Consider the following 21,871-nt stretch of genomic DNA (forward strand, 5'->3'; position numbering starts at 1 on the left):
CCATCCCCCATCCCTGCTTCATTTTTGTCCATAGCACTTGTCCCCACCTGACATACCGTGCATACCTACAGCAGCTAAGTGCTGTCCTAAGCACATGGTAGGTGATTAACAAACAGTGGTTAAACGAATGAATACCTGCATGAACAGGACACTTTTAGTCTCTTCTGAGCTTCTGCCAGCTTTTCCTTTAGGGGCGGGAGGTGGGAAGTAGCAGCAGCAGATGGGAGAGGACTGTTACAGGAAGGAGGGGCTCTTGGACGATGCCAGCTGATGCCAAACTGTTGCCCAGATATCCGCTTCACTATGACAGTGGGGTCAGGTGGCAAAGGGTGAGAGCAGTAATGTGGCCGGAGCATAAGGGCCTCAGGGCAGAGAGAAACAAACCCGGAAACCAGCCTTACACACAAACCATCCAGGTTTTGAGAACACTCAAGAGGAGGTGACAACCGTTCTCAAACTCACAAATGGGTTATCAGCCACAAGAAGGTGATGCTAAGGGGCTGAACGAGGTCTAATGAGTACCAGTTACAAGGACCTCTATTTCGGTTTGATATCAAGAACTGTCCCCTACCCCTCCCTCCCCACCCCCCATGAGTGCCGTCCAACAATGGCCAAGGCCCAGGATTCACTCATCTGTGGGTTGAACTTTCAATCAGTACATTCAACAGGTATCAGTTAAGGGCATTTCCTCTGTCAGGTGCCCTGCTCAGGACTGTGAAAGCAATGAAGACTAAACGTTATTCAAATAAATAAATGCATATTAGAAATCGTGAAAGCACAAAACTGGGCTGCCAGAGAGAGGCCTGATTCAGACAAGGGGTCGGGGACCTCTAGACAGCCTCCTAGATATTTGAGGGAGCCCTGAATGGTGAGCATGCCTCCAGCCAGTGGGATCGAGGAAGCAAGACCCCCTCAAGAGGGGTCCTCAGGAGCAAGGAGTGATGCGCTAGAATTGTCAGGGACCTCAGCGCACTTCGGCGGCCCACGTGGTCCAGAGACTGGAGGTGACTTGCCCACGGACACACAGCAAGTCGGTGGAGCCGTCGAGGGGTGGACGATCCGCTGAGTCCCCCGTGCCGCCTCCTGGAAGCCAGATATCCGCCTCGCTGCCTCACCCAAGAGCTGTGTGAGGCGGTGGCCATCGGAAACAGCCGTGAGGCTGGGGGTGGAGTGAACTGCGACCAGACCCCCGGAGGGATGGGAAAAGGGGGTAGGGGCGGGTCCGATGACGTCATTTCCGGGGTCCGGGGGTGTATATAAGTGGGGCGCGAGGGTGCCACTGCTGCAGTGCCCGAGCCCAGAGGGGAAAGGCGGTGGGCGGGTGGACAGGCGGACGCACACAGAGACCTTGCGACCCCCATCCCCGCTCCTGTGTCGCCGAGGCCGCCCGGAGCGACCAGTCCAGCCACCCCTCGCCCCAGTGCGCGCCGCGCCCGGCCCCAGACCGCCAGCTGCTCGGCGCCCCGGGTTCGCCATGCGCTCCGCCGCGGTCCTGGCGCTTCTACTCTGCGCCGGGCAAGGTGAGCGAGCGCGGGGCCTTGGGGGAGAGGGTCCCGGGCGTCCCCGCCTGCTCTTGCCCTGCCTGCCCTGAGGTCCGGGCACCGCGCAGCGCCGCGCGCTCCTCCATGCCTTCCCTCCGGCGCGGCGAGTTTTCAGCGCCACGGACAGCGCCTCGCCTCCCACCCGACCCCGCAGAGGGGCCCGGCTAATCCCGCAGGCCTGACTCTTTGACTCGGACTCCCGACCCCGCGGGGCAGGGTCCCCTGACGCCCCCCCACCCCGTGTCTGGGCTGCTTCAGGGCCGGCGCCGGCTCTGCGTCGTGGCTGGCCAAGGTCATCGGGGTAGGTGGGAGGACCGCTGCGGGCTCCCCACTCGCCTGCCTCCCGCTGCATCCTCCCTCTGCCCCCGTCTGTCTGCCCTGGGCTTCCACCTCTCCCGTCCCCTGCCGCGGTCCTCCTGTTCCATCCCTTCCGCTCCCCTCACCCTCTCTTCTGTCACCTCCGGGGTCTCTCTGCCTCTCCCTCATCCTCCCCACCCCGATCCCACTCAGCCATTGGCCTGTTTGCACATCTCTTGCCCGTCCAGAGCACGAGCTTTCCCAAGGGGAAGGGTTAGGGCTCTCAGTGCAGCCTCTGGGAGCCACCTCCGGGGGGGCAGCAGCTGGGGAAGGGAAATAAAATCAGCTCAGCGTCTCAATTGGGCGGAGGTGGTCTTAAGAGGGGCCGCGCCGGATGGAACCAGCCTGGAAGGACCGCGTTCCCCCCTGGGGGCAGAGGAGTGACCCCAGCTGTCTCTGTTTCTTCCTAGTCATTGCCCTCCCTGTGAACAGCCCTATGAATAAAGGGGACACTGAGGTAAGAAGGGGTGCGGGGATGCCCCGGCATGGGGGGCAGGAGCATAAAGCCAGGAGCCAGCACTGCGGCTGCTGAGCCTGGGGACAGCTTCGCCAGAAGAAGACATCAAAGTCTGCTAGATTTCCCTGCCCTCCTCCTGTGGGGCCTTCCCCGGCCTCCTCTGAGTTGGGTGTGCAGCCCGATGGGGCCTGTGTCTTACCCGCGGGGCCCAGGTGCCAGGCCCCCTGTCTTGAACACTCCGAATCTCACATGCCCACCACGGGCTGGCGGGGGTGACCTCTCTGAGGCTGTGGTTGCCCACCGCCCTGCGGGAACAGTCTTCGTCTGCCTGGCTCTGGCCTCCCGCTTTGCTCTTCCCCAGAGCCCTGCCAGCAACACACCCGCCCCGTCCCCCAGTCACTGAAGCCCTGGCTGGCTGTCCCAAAGGGCCACAGTGAAAACATTCTTGATCATGGCTCCTGCACCCAGGGTCCCAGCCACTTGGGGCTGCTGGTGGAGGTCACCCAGGAAAGGGCCTTCGAAGACACTGGTGGGGGCTTCTGTGGCCACCAAAAGACACTCTGTGTTGGGTGTATACTCGAAATTCATTCATGTCTGAGTTGGGGCTGTTTTTCCAGTCTCTGATGTTCACAGATACCTCCACTTGGGAGTCAGAGAAATGTCTACTCCCTGCCTTTTCAGGAGCTGTTTTCTTCTATTCCAGAGAGGCTGTAGTTGAAACCCAAAACATCAGAGATTTCAACCTCAGTTTGCTCATTTATATTTCCTATTCATTAGTTACAGACAGGCCTACATTTAAACCTATACCACTCATGGTAGCTGTGTGATGTTGGGAAGATTCCTTAACTTTTCTGAGCTTCCCCTTTTCCTGTCTATAATAATATTTCCTTTGAGGGAGTTGTAAGGAATTGGAATCACGTGAAGTACCTGGCACGTAGTTGGTCCTCAGTAAATAAGCATTTTTATTCCTAGAGCTTCCTTTCATGACCTCCCCATCACTCCTGGGACCCATACCCAATTCCTCTCTCCCAGAATCTGTCCTCATGGACTGGTGGGTATCTGATTTCCCCAGTGCAAGACTTTTGGTTGCAGGGAGATATAGGGTGCAGGCTATAAGCTCCTCCCTGCCAGGTCCCTTATGGGAGACACTTTGTATTCAGCAGCCTGGGGTCAGAGACACCGGAGCAGCTGGTGAAGACCTGCATGTTTTAACCTAGGATGCCATGACTACCGTAGAGCCTGCTTGCCGGTTTGCCCTCCTGGATCTTTGGATGGGCTGCCTTGGCATCCCGTAGACACAGCCTTCCACTCCCCACCAGTGTTGCCTGTTGCGTGTCTGATACCTCCTGCTCCTCTGCCCAACTCCAGGCAGCTGAAGCAGGTTGGGCGTCGGGAATCCCTCTCTGGGTGTGTGTGGCACTTCATGCGTTACAGAGTATTTTCCCATCTGTGCCTCATCACCCTGGGAGGGGAGTTGGGAAGGTCTTCTCACTCCCATTTTACAAATGAGGAAATTGAGGCTCAGAGAGGTCAAGTCGCTTGCCCAAGATCACACAGCTAGGATATCACACTACAGTTGGCACCATCTTCAGATAGCATTCACTTATTGGCTGCCTGATTATCCGTAGCACCTTGCTGGGCACTAGATAAGACTTTCAGAGATACGGCTGCTGTCGGCCTGGGATGGACACCCAGATGTAGCAGATAGATGTGTGCCCACATCCAGCCAGGGGATTCACCTGGTGGGTGACTATGGAGCCAGACTGTGAGGCTGTCACTCCCTGCATGTGACAACACCATGGATATCTAGAGACAGTTTTCCAAGTCTTGTTTCCAGACAGGGTAGAGCCAGGAAAGGTCTTTGTTCTCCACTGGTGGTCCAGAAAGGCTTCCTGGAGATAGCTTGGGCATCTGCAAGACTAAAGTACTTTTGCAAGACACACCTCTAATGCCCAGGAGCAGCTTCCCCATCTTCAGAGAAACCCTTGGGATGAGAGGGTACAGGGTACCCACCCTCACCTTAGAGGGGCTCCTGCCAGCCTGGTGATTGGAGTGCCTGGCACTTGGTAAGCACTGTGTAAGGTTTTTTGGTTTTGTTTTTAATTATTACTATTGCTGTTACTATGTAGCTAAGAAAGCAGAGCTGTGCCCCTGAGCTAGGCGTCCATGGACTCCTAAAGACACAAGAGAATGTCCTTATGTCCTCCGTAGAAATTTACCCTGGAACTTCAGGGAACTGAGCCCCATGCCCAGACCAGCCCCAACCTGCCCCACTCTCTTCCCAGGTGATGAAGTGCATCGTGGAGGTCATTTCTGACACGCTGTCCAAGCCCAGCCCCATGCCTGTCAGCCAGGAGTGTTTCGAGATACTCCGAGGAGGTATGGGCCAGGCTTGGGGTGAGGGGCTGCTGCCTGCTGGGCTGGGGAGCAAGGACATGGGTGTGTGGTTTTTGAAGGAATTCAGTGATTTAATTCAGTAGTCACTGACCAAGTGCCTGCCTTAGCCAGGCCTGTGCTGGGTGGTATAGAGAGATGAAGGGCTTACAGCCCCTGTGAGCCCAGAGCTTACAGCCTAGCAGAAGGGACAGATATGAACACAATTAACCAGAATTCTGGGCAGAAGGAAACCAGGGTTGGAACAGCAAGCCACCAGAATGTGAGCTCCCTGTGGACAAAGACTTTGTGTGCTATATCCCCAGGGCCGAGAACCACCACTGGTACCTGGCAGATACCCTCTCGATGTATGATGAATAAAAGAACACTGTGGGTGGGTGGGCATGAGAAGGACAAAGCTTTCCAAGCAGGCAGTCAGTGTTGGATAGATCCAACATTAGCATTGGGGCTGGGCTTTAAGATAAAAGTTGAGAATCAGTAAGTAGAAAAATGAAAAAAGAGTACCCCAGGTGGCGTGGACAACACAGGCAAAGGCATGGAGATGAGAAAACATGTTGTGTTTAGAGACACCCCTGCATCATCTCAGGGGCTGCCATCTCTTGGCGAAGGTCTGGGTGCAGGGACTGTGGCTGACCTTTCTGATATAATAACAGGTGGAGAGATACCTTGGAAAGGAGGTCATTTCAGAAGTGTTATCTCAAGACCCAGTCTTGCTGCTACCACCCAGGTTTTGAGTTTCCAGAATAAATTCCTTGTGCTCAGCTGAAAATATTGATGGCAATCTCTTTCTGGGCTGTTCTCTGGAAACCACCCGTAACGACTCTTTTTCATTGCAGATGAACGGATCCTCTCAATCCTGCGACATCAGAATTTGCTGAAAGAGCTCCAAGACCTCGCTCTCCAAGGTATTTTCCAACCGCTGCACGCGAATCTGAGTAACTTCCAGTAACTGAGAGTCAGAAAATCATGGTGGAAGATTGAGCAAGGTCTTGTTTCTGATACTCAGTTATTGCCTTTCAATTATAGGGTGGCAAGGTGGGGTCTATAATTAATGTAATTAAAGAGATCAAGGCCCAGAGAGGTTGAGTGACTTGTCCAAGGTCACACAGTAAGTTAAGGACATCCCAAGACCAGATGCAGCTCTTCTAATACCCCATGGTCTCTGGAGTTCAGCTCTTTTAGAGGGGACACTTTCAAGACTAGGTTGCAGAGAGCATCCCTTTTCTCTGTTAACGGAAAAGAAAATTGGCCTCCAGGAGAGAGGAGGGGCCCCTTTGCCCTTGTGAGCTTCTGCTCAAGGGGGAGATGGGAGAAGCAGGGTCTTGCTTGCCCCAAAACACAGACCAGACTTTCAGTGTGCTTTCAGAGGGAGACATGGCTTTCTCCAAGAGGTTAGGAAAATCTACTGATGCTCTTGGGAATGGAGTGATTTTGTGAGGTAGTGAGCTCCTTGTCACTGAGGATGTTCAAGCAGAGCCTGGATAGGATGCTGGGAAGGAGGGTTAGGCTGACGTCATCCCACAGAGTTAGCTGCTCTGCCCAGCCCCAGGCTCCATCTTGGGTTCACGTGAGGCACAGAGGCCTCCCTGGCAAATTGGAAACAATGGGTTCTGGCCCTGCATCTGCGCCAGGCTGACTCCCTGCGGGAAGTGGCTTTTATTTGGGGCAGGGCCGTAGGCACCCTTTGCCTCTCCCTGAGAATGGCCCTCAAGCATGAATCTTGCGTCTCTCTCCAAAGAAAGTGAGGGCCCATCTCTAGGGCTGGGCTTGTGTCTTGGACGGGGTAGGGTGGAGGGCATGAAGGCTGCTGGGGCTCAGGGAAGGCCCCCACTCTGAGGCTTCTGGGGCAGGCTGGGCCACGTGTGAGAACGGAGAGGGATTTGGGGAGGTGGCACGTGAAAATAACCACAGCAGGAGGACTCCCTGAGACCCTCCCCAAGTTAGCGCGCCATTCTTTCTCTCACTCGCTCGTCCTCCTGGAAGACAAACATCCACCGCATATCGTTGCTAGGAGTGCAGTATGATCATTTTTAAATTAAATATTGACTGACTGACTTACTGCATTTAAATAATTAAATATAATGTCAATGGAGGCTACTGTAGGGGATGTGTCCTGAAACGTCTGTTTACACACATATGTGCGTGTGTATCTAATATAAACAGTGTCCAATATACAGGTACATTATTATTTTCTACTAAAAGAGTACGGGATAGGGCTTCCCTGGTGGTGCAGTGGTTGAGAGTCCGCCTGCCGATGCAGGGGACGTGGGTTTGTGTCCCAGTCCGGGAAGATCCCACATGCTGCAGAGCGGCTGGGCCCGTGAGCCATGGCCGCTGAGCCTGCGCGTCCGGAGCCTGTGCTCCGCAACGGGAGAGGCCACAACAGTGAGAGGCCCGCGTACCGCAAAAAAAAAAAAAAAAAAGAGTATGGGATAGATCTATATGTCTGTCTGTCCATCCGTCCATCCATCCATCCAATCCATCTATCCATCCATCCACTCATCCACCCACTCCCTCTTCTGTACTCTCATGTCTTCTGCACACCTCTATCCTAGCATTTACCATGCAGCAACCCTGTTTTATAGATGAGCAACCAGGTCCTGGATTGCCCAAGTCACCCAAGGTCACAGAGCAAGGAATTAACCAGGAAGTGTGAACCCCAGTCGGCCGGGGGCCAGATCTGGACGTACCCCCGGCCCACAGCCCCCATGTCAGCCTGCTCTGGCCACCCCAGAAATTCTCATCATGGGAAAAATCACCACCAGCTGCAGAGTTGGCCTGGCCTGGGCCACCATCAAGAACCAGGGATGGGTGGAGACGGAGCAGACAGCATAGCCTGGGGCTGATGCAGGCAGAAGGGTCTCTGGTGCTGACCCTGGGCTTGGATGCAGACAAGAGCTCAGCCTGGGCTTATGGGGTCCAGGGGGAACAGGGGTTGCCTGAATCAAGAGACCCCATGAGGGGACAAGCAGTCACTATCACTTCTTGCTGCAGGGTCCCCTAGCTACCAGCCAGGTCCTGAGGACCCTCCCTCCACTCTCTGCTTCTGCCCCTGGGACCATCTGCTCCATCTGTGCCTTAATTGCTCCATGAGCCAGCAGGCAGGGCTTGTTCTTATTTTCTAGGTGAGAAATGGAGTCTGGAGAGGTGATGGGGCCTGGAGGGGGCAGCCAGCCCTTACCACCCCCCACCAGCTCCTGCCCGCTCAAGTCTCTCACTGGGCAAGCCCAGAACATGATGTGCCCACTTTACAGATGAGGAAACAGAGGCCTTCCCTCTCATAGACAAACATGCGGAGCTCAGACCAAATGGGACTTTTTTCTCCATTTTTCATACAGGAGCCAAGGAGAGGGCACGTCAGCAGAAGAAACACAGCAGTTATGAGGATGAACTCTCAGAGGTTCTTGAGAAGCAGAATGACCAGGCCGAGCTGAAGGGTCAGTGCTGACCAGTCTGGCCAGGGACCAGGGGAGGGAGGATGAACATAACAGTAGTTATGATAGATCGAGGGTTCCTGGGAGTCAGAAGCCCCTCCTCCTTTAGGCCCTGTAAGGTAGCTCATATTTCCTTCTCTTTACAAATGGGGAAACTGAGTCCCAGGGAGGTTGAAGTACCTTCCCAAGGCATAATTGGAGATGTGAATCTGGGTCTGTCTCACTCCAAAGCCCTTGATCGGTCCCATCTGCCCACTGCAGGGACTGACACTCTCGGGCAGGAAGTCTCTGGCCTGGCAGATAGGCAGCTTCGACTGTTCCCAGTGGCCACCGCAGCCTGGTCCCCACCCCCCAGTGCCTGCCCCCTTGGGAATTAGTGGTGCCTTAGCATAGCCTAGTGGCAGCAGGATCCCAGAGGGGTAGGTTTGAAACACTAAATGAACCTGGATCATCTTTCTTGAAACCAGAGAGCTTTTAGGGGTCACGGATCATGGCTTAGGTCAAGGGGATGCTCTCTTACTCACCTTTCTGCCTAGAAACAGCCACACACTTGCCCCTGCAGCCCTGCTCTTTGCATGTGGAAGGTGAGTGAATAGGGCCAGTTCCTAAGAGCGGGGATCTCAGTGGTCTTCCGTCGGGGCTGAGAGGGGAAGCCTGCTGGTGTGGCCGAGGTGCCCTCGCATTGGCCAGGGCCGTCACCCTAGTGGCTGCTTGGGGCACAGCAGGGACTCCCACATTTTGGCTCCATGGAAATGAGTGTCTGGTTGACTCTAGATGTCTGCCACGGGCTGTAGGAGGGGAATAGTGTAGCATTAATGGGGGTGGCAGCCACATGTCAGTGCAAAGAACACCCGGTACTTGGCATTTGGAAGCTTGGGTTCGAGGCTCAGCACTGCTGACTGTGAGCACAGACAGGCCACCTTACCTTTCTGAGGATCGGTTTGAGTTTCTGTCAAATGGGCATGGGAGGGCTTCCACCTGGAGTCCTGGAGTCAAATGATGGAATGTACTTGGTAGTGTCTTGTTCAACAGTGATCATTCTAGCAGTGGGAGGGATTTTTACTAGTTAGAAGCCTGCCTTCAAAGCAGCTACAAGAAAATACCTTTTAGTGAAACCTGACAAACATTGAGGAATTGAGCACTTTCACAGGATGCTCAAGACAATACCTGTACAGAGGGGAGAATGAAGTTGCAGTAATGGTGCCTCTTACACAGAGAGGTTAAGGAACTTGCCCAAGATCACACAGCAATTCAACTGCTGTCTTAATTTTAAATTCAAGGCTCTATCTTCTGGGGTCATTTCAAGGTCTTTTTAGAAAAAAAAAAATCACATCTTGCTTCGAGAGGTAGAATTACAGAGAAAAACATAATCCAGTTGTGCTCAGGTCAAACCCAGACATGGAGAGGGCAACCCTAATTCTCTCATGGGTGTCTTGGGCTGGGCTTACTGGAAGCCAAGAGACACAGTGACTAAGGTATGAAATTGGGCTCTGGGGACATCCCATGTGCAGCCTGGTCCTCAGGGCCTGACTTTGCTCTGTTGTTTCTGTAGAGGGGACAGAAGAGGTGTCCTCCAAGGATGCTACGGAAAAAAGAGGAGATTCTAAAGAGGCGGAGAGGAATGGTGAAGATGCGGATGGAGCCAGGCCTCAAGCCGCCCCGGAGCTCGGGCAGGGGTCCAAGGTTGAGGAGGACAGCCAGGCCCTAGGGGAGGAGGAGGCCTCCTCCAATACCCACCCCCTAGCCAGCCTCCCCACCCAGAAACACCCAGGCCCACAGGCCGAGGAGGACAGCGAGGGCCCCTCCCAGGGTCCAGTGGGCAGAGAGAAGGGTCTGAGTGCCGAGCAAGGGCAGCAGGCAAAGAGAGAAGAGGAGGAGGAGGAGGAGGAGGAGGCAGAGGCTGGAGAGGAGGCTGTCCCGGAGGAAGAAAGCGCCCCCACCGCAGCATTTAACCCCCACCCGAGCCTCGGCTACAAGGAGATGCAGAGGGGTGAGAGTACGTATGATGTCTGAGACATCAGCAAATGTGTCGGGGAGAGGGGGAGGGGACGGAGGGGGGGCCTCACCCATAATCTCATTCCACCTTCACAACAACCCTGAAAGGTAGGTATTATCTCCATTTGCCTGATGGGAAACCAAGGCTCAGAGAGGTTAAGTAATTTGCCCATGGTCACACAGCTAATTTGTGTAAAAGCTGAGATTCCAACCCAGGCTCGTCTGACTCCAAAACCCTGCATCTCCCGCTGTTCCACATAGCCCCTCCCCAGCACCCCACCCCCACCCCCGGAGGGGAGAGGGACTTTGCAGCGTGGGTGGGTGGGCTTTGGGAACAGAGGGACAGCATGACAGGTGGGAACAGCCTGGTCTGGGGACACTGTTAGCTTCACCCAGGGTTTAGGAAAGCCCCTGGCTCCTCGTGAGGCCCTGGTCAGGGTCTTTCCTCCCGCCCCAGCTGGGGACCCCCGGGTCAGGGCTTCTGGGGTGAGAGGGCCGAAGGAACAGGCAGGCTCTGGCCGACCCACCCCTCAGAGCTTTAGCGGGTCTTGTAAAGCATGGTGTCAAGATGGCTTTTCCCTCCCAATGGAATCCGTTGTGAGGGGCTGAGCTGGACCCCGCCTACGGGGTCGGTGGTCCCAACTGTGGCCACAGAGAGGCCCCGGGGAGTGGCAGGGACCGGGGAAAGTGGCGGTGCCTCCCTCATTCCCCTGCTCTTGTCCACCGCCTGCTCCAGGTTGGCCCGAGGCTCTGGCTGTGGATGGAGCCGGGAAGACTGGGGCTGAGGAGGCTCCGTCCCCCAAGGGGAAGGGGGAGCAGGAGTACTGCCTGCAGGAGGAGGCGACGGCAGGGGCCCCGCAAGGCCTCTTCCGGGGCGGGAAGAGCGGGGAGCCGGAGCAGGAGGGGGAGGGGCGGCTCTCCAAGGAGTGGGAGGCTGCCGAGCGGCGGAGCACGGTGGACCAGCCGGCCCAGGAGCTGACCGCCGAGAAGCGGCTGCAGGGGGAGGCGGCGGAGGAGGACCCGGACCGGGCCATGAAGCTCTCCTTCCAGGCCCGGGGCTACGACTTCAGCGGTCCTGGGCTGCAGCTGCCACGAGGCTGGAGGCCATCCTCCCGGGAGGACAGCGTCGAGGCGGGGCTGCCCCTCCCGGTGCGTGGCTACCCGGAGGAGAAGAAAGAGGAGGAGGGCAGCGCCAACCGCAGACCAGAGGTTGGTATGGGGGGGCGGAGCCGGCCCTGGGCCAGGCCCCGGGAGCATGGGCCCGGCTGGGGGTCAGCTGCAACCAGACATGTGGCCCCTGCACCACTGAGGGGACACTGTCCCCCTTGGAGTCTGGAACTGGAGGGGCACTCAGACAGGGGGCTCTTGGGAAGCTGGGAAGGGACGGGGGAAAGGGTGTGTCAGGCAGGGGGACAAGTGAACCCCACCTCATGGAGGGGGGCACCCAGGAAAGCTGGTGGACAGGGGACAGAAGTGTTCAGGTCAGCGCGCAGAAGCCGGAGAGCTGGTGAGTCAAGCCCGTTCCCAGAGGTGCTGGGCGGGGATTTTGTCCTGAAGGCAGCAGGGAGCCGCTGCAGGCTTGGGAGCGGGACAAGGGAGTGACTGACTGGCGGAGCTTGGAGCTTTGGATGGAGAGAGCTTGGAAACGAAAAAGACCTGGCAGGGACTGGCCTGGGGAGGGCTACTTGCTGTCTGGGGGATCCAGGCTCAGGGCAGCATCAGCCTTGAGAGCTGGGAGGGCACGGCAGGAGGGGACCCTGAGGCATCCTGGGAAGGCCCTACTGTTCGTCCAGCCATGCCCTCTCCTGGCCCCTGTGCAGCCCAACCACACCCTCCTCCCAGGTTCAGGCCCTGCCTCCCACCCCGATGGCAAAGGCAGCAGGGGCAGGGCCAGCTGGACCTCAGGGCCTGGTGGTGATGGGTGGGGAAGGCATGGACCTGTGCCAGAAGACCTGGGTCCTGCCTCCTAGCTGGGTGACCTTGGGCCAGTCACTCTCCTTCTCTGAGCCTCATCGGTTCCCCCATTTGTGAGATGGGGGTAAGAAGTCCTTTCCGCTCACCTCATTATCATGATCAGAATGCATGCGAGCTTTGAAAACCTGGCCACGCCCAGGGCTACTTGGGAAGCTCAGTGGGGGTGCAGGGACATGGTCCCATAGGAGGGGATGGGATGGGACTTTGGGGCAGGCTGGCGACACCACCTTGGGGCTGGAGGAGGCCTTGGGGGGTCTTCAGGCCTCAGTGCCCAGGTGGGAATCGGGGCCTTATGGGGGGTGGGACATGTTCAAGGCTCTGGTCCCAGTGATCTTCTCTGCCCACCCAGAAGAGGATGTGGTCCCTTCCTTGGGTCCCCCATTCTCTGGGCCTGGGACCAGGGTCCCAGCAGCCTGAGAGGAAGAAGCCTCCTTCTTGGGAGCTGGCGCTAAGGTCACCTGCCTATGTCTCCAAGGACTGAGGGGACGGGGCTCCAGGAAGCAGCAGCCTGCCCCCCACCCCTCCCCAAGGCTGGGCACCTTTTGATCGTTGCCTTCCCCACCCACAGAAGCTGGACAGAGCCAGGTGCCCTGGGGCACCCTCCAGCTTCCCTTCTCCACAGGCAGAGGGAGCCTTGGACAGTAGGGCGGAGAAACGGGGACCCCTCAGTCCTGTGGACAGGATGGAGCAGGGGCCCGTCCACTCAGCCCAAAGATCTTAGAAAGGGCCCCAGAATCACAGAACTCCTGCCCAGGGGCTATTCCAAGATGGGGGCCTCTGGGGCCCCTGTTTCCATGGCAACCATCATCCGTCTGTTCTGACTGGGCCCCAGGTGGATGCCCTCTGCTTGGCATCAGGCAGGGACCCCAGGAAGACCACCCCTCTCAGGTCAAAGCTGGGCCGTGGCCTTCCCTGACCCCTGCTCTGAGTCTGAGGGCATGCTCTTGTGGGTGTCAGTCCCAGAGGGTCCCCTGCTGCCCTGGACCACCCTGGCAGCTGGAGCCTGGGGACCCAGTGACTGGGACTGAGGGTGCAAGCCCAGCCCTAGGCAGCTCTCACGTCCTGAAACCCAGGCCACAGACTGCTGATCCCTCAGGTAGGAAGGCCCGTGGCGGACAGGAAACCCAGGCACGGCCTCACCCAGGAAGCCATTGTCACAGTCTAGGCCGTGGGGTCGGGGCACTGGAAGGCGCTATGAAGGGCACCGGAGGCTTCGTTTTCCATGTGCCTGCCCAGAGCCATTCAGGAGGCGGTGGGCCTGAGTGAGTCCACCAGGGCACATTTCTGTGCTCAGTGCTCCTCAGAGCAGCCCCGCAGGGTGGCATCACTGTCCCCATGGAACAGCTGAGGCCCTTGAGACTCAGAAAGGCAAAGCCACCTGCCCAAGGCCACACAGCTAACCCGGGCACAACCAGTCTGTCTGCACGCCCCATGCTGCTGGCACAGGCTCCCTGGGCCAGTCCCCATGGGACTCTTCACATTCTCTCCTAGGACCAGGAGCTGGAGAGCCTGTCGGCCATCGAGGCGGAGCTGGAGAAGGTGGCCCACGAGCTGCAGGGGCTGCGGCGGGGCTGAGGCGCCGGCTGGCCCCACCAGCCAGGGCCCTGAGGCACCCTGTGGTCCTGGCTCTGTTGTCCCCTTTGCAGGTCTTGGCCAGATGGCCCGGGCACTGCTTCCGGTAGGGAGGCCGCCCCCAGCCTGCCCAAGCCCGAGCCACGCTGTTGCCCCTATGCTCCTTTCCTCCTGCTCTTGACCCCGGCCCCAGTGCGGCCCCCGCAGGGCAGACCCCTGACTTTAAACAGTTTTCCTCTCTCTGAACACGGGCAGCTTTCTCAAAGTTTCCCTTCCACCATTAGAGCCATTGGGCACAACTGCAATAACTTCTGACTTTTTGGTGAAAGCTGAGAACTCCTGACTCTAACATACTCTGTACAAAATTTATCTAAGGATAAATAAATCTGCTCTGGGCTCTCTCCTGTTTCTTTGAACCTTCCCCCGCCTTGACTCCAAGTGGGGTAGGATGGACTGGATTTCAGGCAAAAGGACAAGGGGAGGTTCACTTCCCCTGGGGTGACTCTGGGCCACTTTCCAGCCAGGGGATCGTGGGCAAGTGACATTGCTGCTTGAAGCATCAGTTTCCTCATCTGTAAAATGGTGCTGACACCTGCCCCAAAGCATGTGTGGGATTAAATAACAGTCTTCCCCTATCTCCCAGCCACACATGAACTGGGCCATGCAGGGGCGGGGCCAGTTTGGGAAACAGCCTCTGTTCTCTCTCTGCTGGGTGGCAGCCCTGACAAGCCCCGGTTTAGTGCCTGTCACCAAGGCCACAGGCCCCAGCCAGCTTTGGACTTCCTGACCTGGGCCTCTGAGCTGCAGGCCCCCCTCGGCATAAATCTGTCATCCCCTCTGACCTGATACGTGCACAGGACTCTGGGGCGTCTGAAGTTGTTGAACTTAATGGTTCACTATAGCATGGCAGTCTTAGTCGGTTTTGAGAACGAGGAAACTGAGGCTCACAGGGTGAGATGACTCATCGAAGTCACAGGCAGGAGTGATGCCCCAAACAGTTAACCACGGGGGCTGCAGGATTATGCAACCAGAACAGACAGGCTGGTGTGCTGGACCGGTGTGGACCAGCTGAATATCAGGGCCGATCATTCAGTCATTCAACAAACACCCGTGAGCAGCTGCTATGGGCCCGGCAGGTCTGGGCACACAGAAATGGCCCGGACAAGCCCTGACTTCAAGAAACACACTGCCCAGAGAACGTGGGCCTGGACTCCCCAGCCTAGCTGTAGAGCTTGGACAAGCATTCCTGGTGCTCTTGGAGCCTCATCTATAAAATGGGAACAATACTTAGGACCTCCTCACCAGATCATGGTGAGGATTCGAGGGTCTAGACAGCCTGGGCCAGCAAACCATTACAATGGCGATACAAGTCGCTTGAGGGGTCTTGGCAAGTCTGGGCCTCTCCTGAGTCTGGCGAGGGGGCCGCTGCTGCTGCTCATCCCCTGAAGCACAGAGGGACACCCTCCAAAGAGCTGGCGCCATAAGGTGTTCATTCACGTTTCAGAGGGACAGGTTTACACCCCGTCCCCAGCAATTACCGAAATAACAAACACAGCACGGACTGTATCCCACTAGTCAGCTATCAGGACACCCACCACCAAGACCACTTAGCAAATAAAGAGAACATGGGACACCTTGTCCCTGAGATACCCCATCGCAGAGACGGGCCACCTGTGTTGTCATAAACACACGGGGCAGAAGTGCTACCAAGTCAAAAGAGCCAGGGGTTCTTGGTTTTTACAGAAGCCGTGCTTTTACAGATAGTACATATAGATTCATATAAACATTATATACACGTATGCACACAAATTAAGTACAAGCCAGCTTGGGGTTCTGGCAAACGTGGCTCGTGAACAGGATTGAAACAAACATTTGTCACAAAGCACAGGTGTCAGCGCCGAAACTGGAACTGCCAACGTCTTGGTGAAATCACTGCGGGAGAAGCTTTTCGAAAGAGAAAGCAAGCTTCAAAGAAGTGGGATCCACACCCAGCCCCGGAAGCCGAGGTTGGTCTGGCTGTGGGAAAGGGACAGTCCCTTCAAGTCGCCAGGTCATGGGCAACTCTGGAAGTAGAGGGGAAATGCAACCATTTCTGGAAAAGGCCCCAGGTGGTCTGGGTGGGGCCTGGTGGTCGGAACCAGAGGGAAAAGGGCCTGGGTGCTTCCATGCCAGCAGTCGGCTCTCCAGTAAACAGCATGTGGGTGGAGGGCCATTCCAAGATCACACTGGCGAGGCTGTGCAGAGAAGCAGAGGCACAGAGCCTTGCTCACGGAGGGTAGGACCGACAGGAGAACCGCCTGTCTGGAGGCCTCGGCCGCAGCATCTCACGCTCAGGCTCTGGCACGGGCGGGGCGGTGTGTGTGGCATCAGGGCGTGGCCAGGCTCACCGAGGAGTCCAGAACCTTTGTCAAGGGTGGATGCACTCCTCTACCCCGTGGTAAGCCACGTGCAGGGGCCGTGCTCCTTCAGGACAGCCAGCACGCCGCTCAAGGTCTCTGGAGCTCAGGGGCCCTTGAGCCATGGCCCGGGAAGGGAGCCGAGCTGTCGGGGATCCCGCTGGGTGAAGGGTCAGTTTCTAGGGGGGAGGGGGAGGGCAAATGCAAACCCCAGGGACACCAGTGAAGCCATTCAATGGTTCTGTGTGGCCAGCGGCCTGCGAGTCCCTGAGCTGAGGGCCAGTCTTCCAGCAAGGACAGGGCGCCGCAGTGTCCCTCGGTCCTAGAGGGGCCGCAGGGCAGACAACAGCTGCTCTTCCCAGTTGGCTTAAAGGACGGCTTCCTGCCAGGGTCCTTCAACCTTCCATACAGCGCCCTTGGCAGTCCTCTGGGTGAAGAGGAATCCTTTCTCAAGGCTGTTTTCTCCCTCACTGATGGCATTAACTCAGACAATGCCCCATATAAACTCCCCGGGGACTCCAGCTGCGTCCGTCTCCTGCAGGTGATGCTGCAGGATCTCTGGTCCAGCCCGACCCACCCCGCGCTGCAAACCCATGCTGCCAAGGGCAACCCCCCCAACCCCGCCCCCAGGCTCTCGTGGGGAGGAGACATCCAGCTCCTAGACTCAGTTGGGGCTTAGTGCTTGTGGAACCACATCATGACGTAACCCGCAAGCAAACCCGGCCCGCAGCCGCTGCTCCAGGCTGCCCAGGGCAGAGACCTTGCAAGTGACCCTCGGAACCTACCCAAGGCCTCAGGCAAAACGTGGCCCTGCCACTTGCTCCTGGAGTCCTTTGGCAGCCCCAGCCGCTGACCACCACCCAGATGCCACAGGGCATGGCCCCCAACAGGCCCACCAACCGGCAAAACAGCTTGGGGAGGAGAGTCCCAACTGCCCCCGGGATGCCAGCAGGGCCGGCTCCAGGCACCACACGTGTACACCACAGCAGGCCCTTCCACGGGCCCTCGAAGGTGCTGAGAGTGACCAGAGGCAGCAGCACCAAGCCCTGGGGAAGGAGAGACCACAAAGGCTGAGGGCCTCGAGGGGGTCTGTCTTCCCTTGATGCGGAAGCCCCAGGGCCAGGGACACGGAGACCTAAGAGGAGACCGACTCCATGGCCCGTGTCCTGGGACCCGGTCAGCATGCACCAGGTGACACTGAGGGTGGGGGTCGCTCGGTGAGGCCTCATGGCTGCTCACAACCCCTTCCCTGTCTACGCTCCCCGACACGGCCCCGTCTGCCCCTACAGAGACGGCGGCTGTCTGCTGGGCCCGGGGAGAGGCCCGCACACGCCCTCGAGTGTGGCCCGTCCCTTTCCCACCACTGCGCAGCTCCTGGGCCTTTATGAAGCCTAACCCCGCCCCTCGGTTTCCCCACCCTGCTGGCCACCCGCATCGAGGCTGGTGGAAAGTGCCACATCACTGCAAAACAGTTATTTGATATCTGGGCCCTGGAGGCTAACATGTGAGACCTGGAGGGGAGGCATCGATTAAACAGGACACAACGTGGCCAGGGGCCCCGCCTGGCACCGGGTCACCCTGCACTCCCGACCTGTCCTGACTCGGATCAGGACTGTAATTTTACTCAAAAAGGTAAAGCTGTTTGATTAAAAGACTGGAGGAGGGCATAAGCTTTTAGCAACATTTTGTAAACACGTGTGAAATGCAGTTTGATTTCAGTAGTTTATTTTGGAGACAAAGCAGTGCAAGAGGCCGGCCACGCTTTCCTGCTCCCCCGGCGCTTGGGGTTAGGCTAGGAAAGGCGACGTACAGACATTATAATCAGGGTTCAACACTCAAGTCGTGTAAACACGGTGGTCGGAGGGCCCGTGGTTTCCAGGACAGCTGGGCAGTTCTGACGGCAGCCGCCCCCCACCCCAGCCCTTCCTTTCCCAAAGTGGGCGACCGCCACGTCCCTGCTGACCAGGCCTGAAGGTGTCTGAGCGCCCAGCTCAGCGGCCACACTCAGTCCCTTCTCCCTGGACCATGCAGGACGGCCCAGAGGCCTGTTCCTCTTCCTCAAGAGGGACTGATAGCTGAAGACACAAGGCCATGCTCAGGGGGTCCTATGCATCCCGCCGGATGGTCACACGGCCTGAGGACTGACAGAGCCCCTCACTGATCCCTTCTCTGCAAAGGGGGCTGCCGGCCTGCCTGGACCTCGGGATTGGGCTGGTCTGCTGCCATCAGGGGCTGGGGTGACTCTAATAGGAGAAGCGGGTAACGTGCTTTCTCACCTCTGGGGCTGCAAGCCCCCTCGCACCTGGCTGGCTTAGTGCTTGGGGCTGGCAGTGAGCACGAAAGGGGTGGATCAGGCCTTCTGGGCAGGTGTGGAGCAACGCGCAGCCTCCTCCTGCCTGGCGGGGGAGAGCCCCAAATCGCCTCGATGCCAAGGAGACGCTCATCTGGGTTGACGTCACGGAGACACAGGCTGCACTGTAGGGGCTAGGGCGTCAAGCCTGCCCTTGAGTTCCCTGGTCATGACTGCCCGGCGACTCTTGGAATGATTGGCCCAAAGTCACAGCACAAATCCTTGGCACGAGCAGGATCAGCCCAGAGGCTCCCAACCAGGCAGGCTCCTCCCGGGTCCAGGGAACAGCGGCGCTCGGTCAGGGAAGGAGGCCCCGTTGCAGGGCTGTGTGGGACACGTGCTGACGGGCCTAGTGGACTCCAGGGAGCTGGACGTGGACAGAGGCAGCCGACTCAGGGCTGTGGCCTTCCCAGGGAAGCCTCCTCCTCCTCCTCTGCTTTCGTGAGCAGGCAGCAGGTGGGCCACAGCCCAGACTCCCTGCGTGGAATCCCCGAGGAAATGGTAGCTGGGGCCTCCTGCTTCCCCTGGCTCCTGCTTTCGGGAGGGGGGCAGCTGCACACCGGATGAGGCTTTAAGCCAGCGGTAAGAGAAACGGGGCCGGGCCTGGCGTGGCGGCTTGGAGAGAAGAGAGACGGGCAACCGTTTGCTGGCTCTGCTCAGCCGCCGAAAGCCTGACCAGGGATGGCCTGCTCCAGGGTCCCCGAGGCCTGGGCCACAGCAGCCATCGAGAAGAACAGACGTGGACGTGCTCGGGCACTCACACACGAACGGCGACCATGCACACGCACGCACACCCACACACACGCACGCATGCACACCCCACCTCACATTCAGACCTAGTGTTGAAAACACAAGCGTGTGTAAACTCAGTGGAGAGATCTGCACAGCAGGAATCAGGCGGCATTGTCCCTCTTCCGCGAGGCTGGACCACTTGGGGTTCTCTTCCGTCCCCACCCCCACCCCTCATGTAGATCATGACTTCAGAGAATCAGGTTAAAAATTAAAAAAAAAAAAAAGGAGAAGGAGAATCAGATCCTTGGGAATTCTTAGTAGTAGCGTCACCGCTGGGAGCTGCTCGCCCAGCGTGTGTTCTGCAGCCCGCGCCGCCCCTCAGGGTCCCGGGCCCCGTGGCTACTGGGAGGAGGCCTTGGTGGCCAGCGAGGCCACGCAGTGCTGCTGGAAGCTGGGCGACACGGCGGCGGTGCAGCCGAGTCTCTGGTGCGGCAGCTTGGAGGTGCTGCCCGCGCCCACGCCGCCCACGTCGGCCTCGGCCGTCCAGGGCGGCTCCTGGCCCATCATGCTGCTGCAGCAGCCGGGGCTGGCGCTGCACGTCCGCTCGGCCGCCAGGCCGCCCGCCTGCTCTGCCAGGAGCCTGCTGTGCCTCAGCGGGGCCACGTCCCCCGTGCCTGCCGCGGCTGCGCTCTGGCCCTGCAGCACGGTGGTGATGTGGTTCAGGAGGTCCGTGAAGAACTCGCTCACGCCCTCGTAGCCTGGGGGTGGGAGAGACAGACGGCACGCTGAGCCAGGTGGGTGCGGGGGGCGCGAAAGGGCTCGCGGACCCACGAGGGCTGGTCGAGCGCACACAGCCTGGACTCCAAGCCCGGTGCGTGCGGCCCCGAGGGGCCAGTCCTTGAATTCGGCTGCCCCCGGAGGGTGAGAAGCCGCTGAGAAAGCGCCCAGTCCCTGCTGAGCACAGCTTCGGCATCTCATCTAATCACCCCCCTCCCCACGTGGTCTGATGCCATCATGGGGGAGGTGGAGTGGCCAGAGGTGGCAGGACAGAAGGCCCGCTCCTCCAGCTCTGAATCAGAAACACCCCTCCCCCCTCCACGTGGCCCAGCGCCAGCCTCCCTGTGTGTAAACTGAGGACGGGGGAAGGGGGCTCCTGTGGGCAGGACTGGGCGGGCTGGAACGTGGGTGAGGCCTGATCAACAGCAGCTGCTCCTGGAGCTGAGTCCATTTCCCTCTCACCCCCAAAGTATCAATACCTGCAAGGAGGCCCGCCATGCTGCGTCCTCCGCGCAGCAAAGCCAAGGGATAGAGACTGCGCACCCCCCAACAAGGCCACCACGCTAACACCGCTTCCCTAACAAGCGGGCCCAGATCTCCTGAACAGAAACCGCCGGTACCCACCTGGGGCCTGCGTTTCCCATCACAGATGCAATTGCGAATGTCAGCAAACAGTCCTCGGAGCCACCCATTGAGCAAATTTCGGATCTAGCTCGAGGATTTTGCTGACTTCTGAAAGCTGCTTCGAAAGAAATTCGACACGGGGTGGGTGCCCCCGCCCCCGCCTGCCTGAACCAATTTGCAGCGATGAGAACCGGGCACACAGCTGCAAGAACAGTGATCGGGACAGGAAGCAGGTCCCCCAAAAGGGACAGTGTGCCTGCATCGGGAGGGGGCCCAGGTACCACCCCCTGCCCTGGGATGTGACCCCATCGCTGACACCAGGCCTGGTGCTGAGAGGTACCGACCCCTTGCACGTCCTCTGGGATGGTCTTCACAGCCGTTGGCACGAGCTGCAGGAGAATGAAGGTTCGGACTTGGGCAGGTGCGTTAGCTCGTACAGAAAAGGCTGCCCAGGGGCCAGGCAGATGGGGCTACCTCACTGTCCACGCTCTTATGTGTCCAGCAAACAGTGCTGTGGTTTTGAGGGAGCCCGAGGCTGAGAGGGGCAAGCAGAGGTGCCCAGGGTAAAAACAAAACTGGGTGTATGTTGGCACGTGTAGCGCTTGCCCTGCTTAACACTCCCTCTCTTGATCATCACAACCCCCTGTCCCCATTTTCCAGATGAGGAAATGGAAGCACAGAGTTAAGGAACCAGCGCCAAATACCAAAAGAGCCACCAGCAGGTGGACACGTGTTCACTGTGAGGGTGGGTATGGTGACAATGTCCACGGCTAGCGTTCATCCAGGCTCACCAAGTGCTGGCCCCCAGGTACATGCTTCACATTCCTTGCTCGTGGCATTCTTATAGCCCCTGGGGAATGGGACCTGAGGGTTATCTCCATTTTACAGATGAGGACACGAAGCTCTAAGTAGCAGCACTGGGATCTGAACCAGGCCCTTGGGTGCCACCCGTGCCTTGGATACATGTGGTACTGGGTGCCCCGCTCTAGGACTGGGGGCCTCCTCGGCCCTGGGGCTGGGGGTGGAAGACAGGGCAGTCACGGGCCATCGGCAGACGTGCTGCTGGGTTTCCAGGGCAGAGATGCAAGCAGGGGAGAGGAGCTGAGATCTGCTGACAGGCCACCAAGGAACATAAGCTGTTCCCTCAGCAACAGCTCTGGCGTCCCCAGACGAGGCCCGGCCCACGGCTCCACGCAGCCTGGGGAGGGTGGACTGAGGCGTGAAGGAGCACTGCAGGGCAGGCACTGTGCACACGCCATCTCCTCTGC

The 21,871-nt window shown here is 58.3% G+C and overlaps 2 protein-coding genes across 3 annotated transcripts in view; one reads left to right on the forward strand and one right to left on the reverse strand.

Moving 5' to 3' along the window:
* Positions 1-1,474: 1,474 nt before the first annotated feature.
* On the forward strand, positions 1,475-13,999 carry CHGA (chromogranin A; the record flags this gene model as incomplete). Of its 2 annotated transcripts, XM_079701162.1 has the most annotated exons (8): positions 1,475-1,520; positions 2,309-2,355; positions 4,641-4,734; positions 5,586-5,654; positions 8,088-8,186; positions 9,736-10,179; positions 10,915-11,387; positions 13,644-13,999. In XM_079701162.1, the coding sequence occupies 8 exons, from the start codon at positions 1,475-1,477 to the stop codon at positions 13,725-13,727; spliced, it is 1,356 nt and encodes a 451-aa protein (XP_079557288.1). In that variant the 3' UTR covers positions 13,728-13,999. The 2 variants fall into 2 exon arrangements, with proteins under 2 accessions (XP_079557288.1, XP_079557289.1); XM_079701163.1 differs by lacking the exon at positions 9,736-10,179.
* Positions 14,000-19,601: 5,602 nt separating this feature from the next.
* ITPK1 (inositol-tetrakisphosphate 1-kinase) overlaps positions 19,602-21,871 on the reverse strand; it is a gene marked incomplete at its 3' end in the record, with an annotated part of 167,532 nt that continues 165,262 nt past the window's right edge. Inside the window, exon 10 of the mRNA XM_079699798.1 lies at positions 19,602-19,960. Coding sequence (XP_079555924.1) covers positions 19,602-19,960 — 359 coding nt within the window. The remainder of the gene's footprint in view (positions 19,961-21,871) is intronic.

This window comes from Hyperoodon ampullatus (assembly GCF_949752795.1).
Source record: "Hyperoodon ampullatus genome assembly, chromosome: 3".
NCBI classification, from domain to species: Eukaryota; Metazoa; Chordata; class Mammalia; order Artiodactyla; family Ziphiidae; genus Hyperoodon; species Hyperoodon ampullatus.